Source organism: Ranitomeya imitator, chromosome 1 (assembly GCF_032444005.1).
Source record: "Ranitomeya imitator isolate aRanImi1 chromosome 1, aRanImi1.pri, whole genome shotgun sequence".
NCBI lineage: Eukaryota > Metazoa > Chordata > Amphibia > Anura > Dendrobatidae > Ranitomeya > Ranitomeya imitator.
The window spans coordinates 69,956,030-69,968,449 of NC_091282.1; the positions used below are offsets into that span (position 1 = coordinate 69,956,030).

Consider the following 12,420-nt stretch of genomic DNA (forward strand, 5'->3'; position numbering starts at 1 on the left):
GCAGGTTCTCCCAAGGGTGAGAGCCGGGCCCAATGTAGTGGCAACATGCTTGTGGTCAAGTTCAAAGACAAAAGGGATGTCTTTTTCTTGACAACAATCCATAGGTCCCGGCACCACGGCCACCACCGTTCGAGGTACCACAGCACAGGTCCACAAACCGGACTGTGCGCTGGGGTACAACAAACACATGGGGGGAGTTGATCTTTCTGATCAAGTCCTCCAGCCCTATAGTGCCATGCGGAAGACAAAGGTGTGGTATAAAAAACTGGCTGTGCACATCGTACAATATTCAAAAAGGGCTCTAAAAGTGAACCTGGAAATTATAGGCCAGTAAGTCTAACCTCTATTGTTGGTAAAATATTTGAAGGGTTTCTGAGGGATGTTATTCTGGATTATCTCAATGAGAATAACTGTTTAACTCCATATCAGCATGGGTTTATGAGAAATCGCTCCTGTCAAACCAATCTAATCAGTTTTTATGAAGAGGTAAGCTATAGGCTGGACCACGGTGAGTCATTGGACGTGGTATATCTCGATTTTTCCAAAGCGTTTGACACCGTGCCGCACAAGAGGTTGGTACACAAAATGAGAATGCTTGGTCTGGGGGAAAATGTGTGTAAATGGGTTAGTAACTGGCTTAGTGATAGAAAGCAGAGGGTGGTTATAAATGGTATAGTCTCTAACTGGGTCGCTGTGACCAGTGGGGTACCGCAGGGGTCGGTATTGGGACCTGTTCTCTTCAGCATATTCATTAATGATCTGGTAGAAGGTTTACACAGTAAAATATCGATATTTGCAGATGATACAAAACTATGTAAAGCAGTTAATACAAGAGAAGATAGTATTCTGCTACAGATGGATCTGGATAAGTTGGAAACTTGGGCTGAAAGGTGGCAGATGAGGTTTAACAATGATAAATGTAAGGTTATACACATGGGAAGAAGGAATCAATATGACCATTACACACTGAACGGGAAACCACTGGGTAAATCTGACAGGGAGAAGGACTTGGGGATCCTAGTTAATGATAAACTTACCTGGAGCAGCCAGTGCCAGGCAGCAGCTGCCAAGGCAAACAGGATCATGGGGTGCATTAAAAGAGGTCTGGATACACATGATGAGAGCATTATACTGCCTCTGTACAAATCCCTAGTTAGACCGCACATGGAGTACTGTGTCCAGTTTTGGGCACCGGTGCTCATGAAGGATATAATGGAACTAGAGAGAGTACAAAGGAGGGCAACAAAATTAATAAAGGGGATGGGAGAACTACCATACCCAGATAGATTAGCGAAATTAGGATTATTTAGTCTAGAAAAAAGACGACTGAGGGGCGATCTAATAACCATGTATAAGTATATAAGGGGACAATACAAATATCTCGCTGAGGATCTGTTTATACCAAGGAAGGTGACGGGCACAAGGGGGCATTCTTTGCGTCTGGAGGAGAGAAGGTTTTTCCACCAACATAGAAGAGGATTCTTTACTGTTAGGGCAGTGAGAATCTGGAATTGCTTGCCTGAGGAGGTGGTGATGGCGAACTCAGTCGAGGGGTTCAAGAGAGGCCTGGATGTCTTCCTGGAGCAGAACAATATTGTATCATACAATTATTAGGTTCTGTAGAAGGACGTAGATCTGGGGATTTATTATGATGGAATATAGGCTGAACTGGGTGGACAAATGTCTTTTTTCGGCCTTACTAACTATGTTACTATGTTACTATGTACAAATGGCATTGTATAACGCATACGTGCTATCACGATGTGCAGGTCAGACCAACAACACCTTCCTTCAGTTCCAGGAGGCGGTGATAAAGGCCCTGATGTTTGGAGACGAGGAAGGAGCGGGCCCCAGCACTGCTGGAACTCAAGGTTCCCGTATGGTACCAGGGCAACATTTTCCCGGTGAGGGGCAAAAAAGAAAAAGGTGCCGGGTATGTTATAAAAGGGGGATAAGAAGGGAAACTCGTTTCCAATGTGAAACGTGTCCCGACAAACCTGGACTGTGTTTGGATGAATGCTTCAGAATTCATCACACGTCCGTGGACTAGCCACATCCTGATATTCGACTACAGCACTCACCCACACCAGGCTGATATACAGAATACACCACACACACCAACCTGACGTACACTACACCACACACCAACCTGACATACACTACACCACACACACCAACCTGACCCTACGTCAGGTTGGTATGTGTGGTGTAGTGTATGTCAGGTTGGTGTGTGGTGTACGTCAGGTTGGTGTGTGTGGTGTAATATACACCACACACACACACACCAACCGGACGTACACTACACCACATGTACACTACCCACCAACCTGATGTGCACTACTCCACACTCGCCAACCTGACCCTACGTCAGGTTGGTGTGTGTGTTATAATGTATGTCAGGTTGGTGTGTGGTGTAGTGTACGTCAGGTTGGTGTGTGTGTGGTGTAGTATACACCACACACACCAACCAGACATACACTACACCACATGTACACTACCCACCAACCTGATGTGCACTACTCCACACTCGCCAACCTGACCCTACGTCAGGTTGGTGTGTGTGTTATAATGTATGTCAGGTTGGTGTGTGGTGTGGTGTACGACAGGTTGGTGTGTGTGTGGTGTAGTATACACCACACACACCAACCAGACATACACTACACCACATGTACACTACCCACCAACCTGATGTACACTACTCCACACTCGCCAACCTGACCCTACTTCAAGTTGGTGTATGTGTGTGTTGTAGTGTATGTCCGGTTGGTGTGTGGTGTGGTGTATACTACACCACACACACCAACCTGACGTACACTACACCACATCCTGATGTACACGACGTACACTACACACCAACCTGATGTACACTACTCCACACTCGCCAACCTAACCCTACGTCAGGTTGGTGTGTGTGTTGTAATGTATGTCAGGTTAGTGCGTGGTGTAGTGTACGTCAGGTTGGTGTGTGTGGTGTAGTATCCAACACACACACACACCAACCTGACGTACACTACACACCAACCTGATGTACACTACTCCACACTCGCCAACCTGACCCTACGTCAGGTTGGTGTTTGTGTTGTAGTGTATGTCAGGTTGGTGTGTGGTGTGGTGTACATCAGGTTGGTGTGTGTGGTGCAGTATACACCACACACACCAACCTGACGTACACTACAACACACACACACCAACCTGATGTACACTATGTATGTCAAAAAGTCAAATGGCGCTCCTTCCCTTCTGAGCTCTGCTGTGCGCCCAAACAGTGGTTTACCCCCACATATGAGGTATCAGTGTACTCAGGAGAAATTGCTCAAAACATTTTAGGATCCACTTTATCCTGTTGCCCATGTGAAAATGAAAAAAATTGAGGCTAAAAGAAAATTTTTGTGAAAAAAAAGTACTTTTTCATTTTTACGGATCAATTTGTGAAGCACCTGGGGGTACAAAATGCTCACTATGCATCTAGATAAGTTCCTTGGGGTGTCTAGTTTCCAAAATGGGGTCACTTGTGGGGGTGCTCCAATGTTTAGGCACACAGAGGCTCTCCAAACGCAACATGGTGTCCACTAAAGATTGGAGCTAATTTTGTCATTCAAAAAGTCAAATGGAGCTCCTTCCCTTCCGAGCCCTGCCATGCGCCCAAACAGTGGTTCCCCCCCATATATGGGGTATCAGCGTACTCAGGACAAATTGGACAACAAGTTTTGTGGTCCAGTTTCTCCTTTTACCCTTGGGAAAATAAAAAAAATGTTGCTAAAAGATCATTTTTGTGACTAAAAAGTGAAATGTTCATTTTTTCCTTCTGCTGCTGAGAAACACCTGAAGGGTTAATAAACTTCTTGAATGTGGTTTTGAGCACCTTGAGGGGTGCAGTTTTTAGAATGGTGTCACTTTTGGGTATATTCAGACATATAGACACCTCAAACTGACTTCAAATGTGAGGTGGTCCCTAAAAAAAATGGTTTTGTAAATTTTGTTGTAAAAATGAGAAATCGCTGATCAACTTTTAACCCTTATAACTTCCTAGAAAAAAAAAATTTTTTTTCCAAAATTGTGCTGATGTAAAGTAGACATGTGGGAAATGTTATTTATTAACTATTTTGTGTCACATATCTCTCTGGTTTATCAGAATAAAAATTAAAAATGTGAAAATTGTGAAATTTTCAAAATTTTCGCCAAATTTCCAATTTTTTCACACATAAACGCAAAAATTATCGACCTAAATTTACCACTAACATGAAGCCCAATATGTCACGAGAAAACAATCTCAGAATCGCTAGGATCCGTTGAAGCGTTCCCGAGTTATTACCTCATAAAGGGACACTGGTCAGAATTGCAAAAAATGGCAAGGTCAAAATAGGCTGGGTCATGAAGGGGTTAAGGGATAAATGCCTGAAATCTACCCTAATAGTCACTACAATGGAATTCGGTTAACGGCCAGCACAGTCATTAAAAGATTTTTTTTTTCGTAAAGGCTGATGCTGGACAGGTCCAGGGTAGGAGATGCGCGTTACCTAGGTGGATAGCCTTGGTGATGAGAAACCTGGAGAGCAGGTTCCAGCAACATTAGGTTGCTGCAATTTTATTTTGTTTTAAATTAGCAAATTTCTGGGTCCAGGTTTTATGAGCAGCTAGAAGAGCTGGGTGGGACTGGCTGCTCCCATATGATCCACCTAGGCTGGGCAGCCCATAACAGGCAGCAGCTGGGTTGCCTTATCAATGTCTGGGTATGGGAGATGGAAAGACCTTTACTGCAGTTGAGTCTCAGCTAGACAGTGTATACTGCCCTCTATACTGGTGAGCCCGCATTGTTGGACATAATATTGCCATATGTACTGTTTGTGTTTACTTCTCTCTCACCCTTATATGCCGGAGAAAAAGTGGTTTTATGTTCATTTGCTGGAGGTTTATGACATGTTAGGGTATGTTTCCATAGTCAGTAAAGTCTGCGGGTTTGACGCGGTCTTCATCTGCAGCGTCAAACCTGCAGCGGCCAGATGTTACAGCATAGTGGATGGGAATTGAAGAAATCCCATCTCCACTATGCGTGCAGGGACGCCCTGCGGAGACGGACATGCGGCGCCTCTTGAGACTGCAGCAGGGCAATTTATCTTTCGGAGACACTCAGTCTCTGCAAGATAAATTTCCCGTCCAATGTATAGGGCGCAGTGATTCCGCACGGTTCAGTGAACACCTGCGTTCAAAAGCCGGCAGTGCTTTGGACGAAGCGGACATGTGCTGCATCCAAAGCGCTGCCGGTTCCTGACCGTGGGAACATACCATAATAAACCTTCCCGTTTACCATAAAGACTGAGCCTGTGTAAACCTGAAGCACAGCCAGGAAGAGATGAATCCTCAAGATATATTTTAATGTATACATATGCACACTTGGCACTGTGTACGAAAGAAAATTTTTTTTTAGTTGTGGAAAAAAAAAATGGACCAAAGCAACAGAGAACTTGCCAAGAGCCAAATTTATTATTTGCATTTTACTTTTTACACCCACCTGGAGAATTTGTATGCCTCTAATTTATTAACGTCGTCCATCTTTTAATATATGAACCATATATGGGGCGGAGCGAGAATACAAAAAGGCACTCAACATCAATCCTATATATTGAAAATGGAGTGGCAGTGTGAGGCGTGCGCTCACCAGGCAATGGTAATGGAGCCCTCAGCAATCGATTATCCTGTACAATTGTGCTCAAAAGTTTACATACCCCGGCAGAATTTTTGCTTTCTTGGCCTTTTTTCAGAGAATATGAATGATAACACCAAAACTTTTTCTCCACTCATGGTTAGTGATTGGGTGAAGCCATTTATTGTCAAACTACTGAGTTTTCATCTTTTAGACCATAATGACAACCGAAAACATTCAAATGACCCTGATCAAAAGTTCACATAACCCATTTCTTAATACTGTGTATTGCCCCCTCTAACATCAATGACAGCTTGAAGTCTTTTGTGGTAGTTGTGGTGTTTTACTTTCTCAGATGGTAAAACTGCCCACTCTTCTTGGGAAAAAGCCTCCAGTTCCTGAAATTCCTGGGCGGTTTAGTATGAACTGCGCGCTTAAGATCTCCCCAGAGTGGCTCAATGATATTGCGGTCAGGAGACTGACATGGCCACTCCAGAACCTTCACTTTGTTCTGCTGTAGCCAATAACAGGTTGACTTGGCCTTATGTTTAGGATCGTTGTCATGTTGAAACGTCCAAGTAAATCCCATGAGAGCAAATTTGCCTCCAGTATTTGCTGATAACGGTGCTGCATTCATCAGTCCTTCAACTTTGACCAAGTTTTCTGTGCTTTTGTAGCTCACAAATCTCCAAAACATCAGCGATCCACCTCTGTGCTTTACAGTAGGAATGGTGTTTTTTTCACCATAGGCCTTGTTGACCTCTCTCCAAATGTAAAGTTCAATTTTGGTCTCTCTACTCCAAATTACCTCGTTCCAGAAGTTTTGAGGCTCATCTCTGTGCTGTTTTGCATATTGTAGGCGAGATACTTTGTGGCATTTGTGCAGTAATGGTTTTCTTCTGGCGACTCGACCATGCAGCTAATTTTTCTTCAAGTGCCTCCTTATTGTGCATCTTGAAACAGCCACACCGCTAGTTTCCTGTATTTCAGCCGATCATAGTTTGAATGCTGCTAACTGGCATTATCAATTCCTTGGATATCTTTTTGTATCCCTTTCCTGCTTTATACAATTCAACTACCTTTTCCCGTAGATACGTTGACAATTTTTTTTGCTTTCCCCATGACTCACAATCCAGAAACGTCAGTGGCTGGATGAAAGATGCAAGAGTCTGTCTGGATCCCATAAACTTACTCAGCTTTTATGCACACACACCGATTACAAGCAAACAGGTCACAGGTGAGGATGTTACCTTTAGTAGCCATTCAAACGCATTTGTGTGAACTTCTGTGCATGTTATCAGGCCAAAATCACCAGAGTATGTGAACTTTTGATCAGGGTCATTTGGATGTTTTGGGTTGTCATTACGTTTTAAAAATTGAAAACTCAGTAGTTTGACAATAAATGGCTTCACCCAACCACTATCCATAAGTGGAGAAAAAGTTTTGGTGTTATTCATAATCTCTGAAAAGAGGCCAAGAAAGCAAAAATTCTGCCGGGGAATGTAAACTTTTGAGCACAACTGTAGATAAGGGATACAAATGGTAGTGTTTTAAGATGAGACGTTTCTTGTTTTCTCCATGTTTGGGATCACTAGTTTCATGTGATAGTCTATAAGGGTTCAAAGAGATAGCAAGATGGCTGCTCAGCACTGCAGTGAGGATTACTAGGAGAGTGACCCCATATTCTGTTGCATTGTCAGCCCCATGTAAATACGCATTTGTTTGTATTTTTATTTTCTTGCTGAATAAGGATTTAATCCCTGGCATGAGCGGCACATGAGCTAAGGCTGACAGCATTTGTATAGACTTTGCTCTGTGTCCAACACACATTATCTGCACCTCCGCAGAGGCGAGACGATTTGCATAATTGATTTGCCCATTAAAATGTCCTTCCGACAGGATTAGAAAATATACAGTACACTAATTGCTCTTCATTAGAAAACAAACAACGGGCTCCTCCGAACCCTGCTGCGTGATACCGAGCCCATGCCTGATTCCAGGAGATGGGGGTAGCAGGCAGGTGGAGATGCATGCAGAGCTGCGGTACAGAGTGATGCTCTGGAGGGTGAGGAGAGAGCACCACGTGGCTCACCTGCTGGGGTCGGCCACTCCCGGGGCTCAGCTTCTCCTGCTGCTCGGACAGGTACTTCTGGTACAAGCTCAGCAGCTCCTGGCACTCCCGGTACTGCTGTTGTAGAGGTGGAAATAGTCGTTAAGGGATTTCTTAGTTGGAAAAAAGTAAAATATTTCATGTCAAGAGTGGAGCAGCGTGTCACTGCCCTGACAGCCGAGCCCCAGAGCAGCAGAGCGGAGAGCTCTTCACAACGTGCCAGACAAGGGGAAGAATACTGCGAACAGTGTAACACACACAGGCTCTGCCGCAGCGCCCCCCAGAGCTGCACCATGGACATTACAGGACAAGCAGCCACATCCTGGCCTCCGCCATATTCTGCAGCAGCGCCCCCCAGAGCTGCACCATGGACATTACAGGACAAGCAGCCACATCCCGGCCTCTGCTGTATTCTGCAGCGGCGCCCCCCCTGAGCTGCACCATGGACATCACAGGACAAGCAGCCACATCCCAGCCTCTGCTGTATTCTGCAGCAGCGCCCCCCAGAGCTGCACCATGGACATTACAGGACAAGCAGCCACATCCCGGCCTCTGCTGTATTCTGAATGGGGGCTCCCCGGTACCAGGCTGGGACCTCTGGAGGCAGGACCATTGTTGCTGCTTTAGAACAGTACGCCTAGGGCAAAGAAACATGCAGTACTTCCAGCAGCGCCCCATAGTGCTGCACCATGGACATTACAGGAGATTCAGTAACACTACAGCTGCTAATCAGCACCGCGAGAGAGCAACCTCACTGCCGCCTCGTTTAAAAACTAGGAAAGGGAAATACTATTAGATAATAAAAATAATACAGTTGTGGCCAAAAGTATTGACACCCCTGCAATTCTGTCAGAAACTACTCAGTTTCTTCCTGAAAATGATTGCAAACACAAATTCTTTGTTATCATCTTCATTTAATTTGTCTTAAATGAAAAAACACAAAAAGAATTGTCCTAAAGCCAAATTGGATATAATTCCACACCAAACATAAAAAAAGGGGGTGGACAAAAGTATTGGCACTGTTCGAAAAATCATGTGATGCTTCTCTAATTTGTGTAATTAACAGCACCTGTAACTTACCTGTGGCACCTAACAGGTGTTGGCAATAACTAAATCACACTTGCAGCCAGTTGACATGGATTAAAGTTGACTCAACCGCTGTCCTGTGTCCTTGTGTGTACCACATTGAGCATGGAGAAAAGAAAGAAGACCAAAGAACTGTCTGAGGACTTGAGAAACCAAATTGTGAGGAAGCATGAGCAATCAAGGCTACAAGTCCATCTCCAAAGACCTGAATGTTCCTGTGTCTACCGTGCGCAGTGTCATCAAGAAGTGTAAAGCCCATGGCACTGTGGCTAACCTCCCTAGAGGTGGACGAAAAAGAAAAATTGACAAGAGATTTCAACGCAAGATTGTGCGGATGTTGGATAAAGAACCTTGACTAACATCCAAACAAGTTCAAGCTGCCCTGCAGTCCGAGGATACAACAGTGTCAACCCGTACTATCCGTCCGCATCTGAATGAAAGGGCCTGCATGGTAGGAGACCCAGGAAGACCCCACTCCTTACCCAGAGACATAAAAAAGCCAGGCTGGAGTTTGCCAAAACTTACCTGAAAAAGCCTAAAACGTTGTGGAAGAATGTTCTCTGGTCAGATGAGACAAAAGTAGAGCTTTTTCGGCAAAGGTATCAACATAGAGTTTACAGGAGAAAAAAAGAGGCATTCAAAGAAAAGAACACGGACCCTACAGTCAAACATGGCGGAGGTTCCCTGATGTTTTGGGGTTGCTTTGCTGCCTCTGGCACTGGACTGCTTGACTGTGTGCATGGCATTATGAAGTCTGGAGACTACCAACAAATTTTGCAGCATAATGTAGGGCCCAGTGTGAGAAAGCTGGGTCTCCCTCAGAGGTCATGGGTCTTCCAGCAGGACAATGACCCAAAACACACTTCAAAAAGCACCAGAAAATGGTTTGAGAGAAAGCACTGGAGACTTCTAAGGTGGCCAGCAATGAGTCCAGACCTGAATCCCATAGAACACCTGTGGAGAGATCTAAAAATGGCAGTTTGGAGAAGGCACCCTTCAAATATCAGGGACCTGGAGCAGTTTGCCAAAGAAGAATGGTCTAAAATTCCAGCAGAGCATTGTAAGAAACTCATTGATGGTTACTGGAATCGGTTGGTCGCAGGTATTTTGGCTAAAGGTTGTGCAACCAAGTATTAGGCTAAGGGTGCCAATACTTTTGTCTGGCCCATTTTTGGAGTTTTGTGTGAAATGATCAATGTTTTGCTTTCTGCTTCATTCTCTTTTGTGTTTTTTCATTTAAGACAAATTAAATGAAGATAATACCAAATAATTTGTGTTTGCAATCATTTTCAGGAAGAAACTGAGTATTATCTGACAGAATTGGAGGGGTGAAAATACTTTTGGCCACGACTGCATATAGAATTTACAATAATGCCCCCCGATACCACACCAAGTACAGGACCGTAACGGTGCCCCCTGCTGTCACAGCATGCACTGGACTGTAAGGGCGCGCCCTGCTGCCGCACTAAATATTAGACGGTAAGGGCGCCTCAGGCTGCCGCACAAAGCACACGACCATAAGGGCGCCCCCTGCTGCCGCACCAAGTACATGACAGTAAGGGCGCCCCCTGCTGATTCTTTAAGAACAAAATTCAGATAAAAAATTTAAATAAAAAAAAAAAAAAAAAGGTTCTTCTGCGTCATCTCTTACTGCAGAACCCCCATGAGCGCCCCCGTCTACTAGGCCAGGAATATGACGGCTACTATAACTACAGGACGTGCCTGCCATATTACAGATTGGCCCCATAGAATCTATGGGACGTGTGATCATCAGCGCCTCTCGCCTGACATGGCATAATCCAGGCCGCACTGGTCACCCAGTACCTGCCATATTCACATGTAGGGGCGCTCTCAGGACCTTGGTCGTGCTCCGCTCTCGCCTGCAGAAAGATTTTCATTTCCCCATCAAGATAAAGTTGCAGTGAAAGCGAGCAGGAATAAAAGGCCATCCGCGATCCGGGGGGGCACGAAACCACTGAGCTTCTGCCAGTCGCGGCTGCTTTCTGCCGTTCAGAAATGCTATACGGAGGTAAACGGCATGTGATGGTCGATGTGGTGGCCGTGCTGGGAAACAGGCCAAGGTGAGCGCTGCCTCTCAACACCTCAGGTTCATTTCAGGTTTGGATTTGCCGAAATTTAGAATGTAAAACAAGTAAGACGAGCGCAGGATGATTCCGCCGTCATCTCCTCCAACTGCTCATAATTGTAACTATAAAAAGATCATATTCCGCCATATGTGCATCTGTGAGGACTGGTCAGGAGCCGGAGGGTGAGGCGAGCGCGCCTTCTAGTGGGCGGATAACGGTACGGCAGGCGGCGAGACACTGCTTATACTGGGGGCATCACTAATGTGGGGGCTGTATACCCTCCATGGATGCACCCAAGGTTTACACCGCAAATTCATCTACATAAACCGGAGAAACTCAAAATATAAAGATTAAAAAAAATAGACAAAAATGGAGCTTTTGCATCAAGCTGGTAAACTGTATTACCACTTAGTTGTAGTTTTGCTGAATCTTTGTGGGGTCCGACCTAGCAGGCGGTGTCTGTGACCGGCGAGCGTCAACGAGTCTGGTGCCCGTCACAGTCAGCTCACCGGTTAGGGGTCTTTCACACTTGCGTCGGTACGGGTCCGTCGCTATGAGTCAGGCCGACGTACGTTGTGAAATTTGTGCCCGATGTGGGCAGCGGATGCAGTTTTTCGACGCATCCGCTGCCCATTCTGAAGTCCGGGGAGGAGGGGGCAGAGTTTCGGCCGCGCACGTGCGGTCGAAAATGGCGGACGCGATGGACAAAAAAAGGTCACTTGAACGTTTTTTTGTGCTGACGGTCCGCCAAAACACGACAGATCCATTGCACGACGGACGCGACGTGTGGTCATCCGTCGGGATCCGTTGCTAATACAAGTCTATGGGTAAAAAACGCATCCTATGAGCACATTTGCAGGATCCGTTTTTTTTGCCAAAACGATGGATTGCAACGGATGCCAAACAACGCAAGTGTGAAAGAGGCCTTACTCTTGCTTTTTTGTAGGTATGAACTACTGCATATCGGGGACACCCCCCAGCAAGACCTGCAGCATACCGGGAACACAAAACAAGCGCCTCCGTATACCGGGAACACAAAACAAGCGCCTCCGTATACCGGGAACACAAAACAAGCGCCTCCGTATACCGGGAACACAAAACAAGCGCCTCCGTATACCGGGAACACACCACAAGCGCCTCTGTATACCGGGAACACAAAACAAGCGCCTCCGTATACCGGGAACACAAAACAAGCGCCTCCGTATACCGGGAACACACCACAAGCCCTGCCGTATACCGGGAACACACCTCAAGCGCTTCCGTATACCGGGAACACACCACAAGCGCCTCCGTATACCGGGAACACACCACAAGCCCTGCCGTATACCGGGAACACACCACAAGCGCCTCCGTATACCGGGAACACACAAGCGCCTCCGTATACCGGGAACACACAAGCCCCGCTGTATATGGGGGACACACCACAAGCGCCTCTGTATACCGGGAACACACAAGCGCCTCCGTATACCGGGAACACACCACAAGCCCTGCCGTAT

At 45.9% G+C, this 12,420-nt stretch overlaps 1 protein-coding gene across 4 annotated transcripts in view; it reads right to left on the bottom strand.

The window, feature by feature from the left end:
- KIAA1328 (KIAA1328 ortholog) overlaps nucleotides 1–12,420 on the bottom strand; it is a 182,899-nt gene that overhangs the window by 92,613 nt on the left and 77,866 nt on the right. For all 4 annotated transcript variants that reach the window (XM_069747407.1, XM_069747426.1, XM_069747417.1 and 1 more), the window contains one exon: nucleotides 7,734–7,840. In XM_069747407.1, the coding sequence (XP_069603508.1) occupies nucleotides 7,734–7,840 (107 nt within the window). The remainder of the gene's footprint in view (nucleotides 1–7,733; nucleotides 7,841–12,420) is intronic.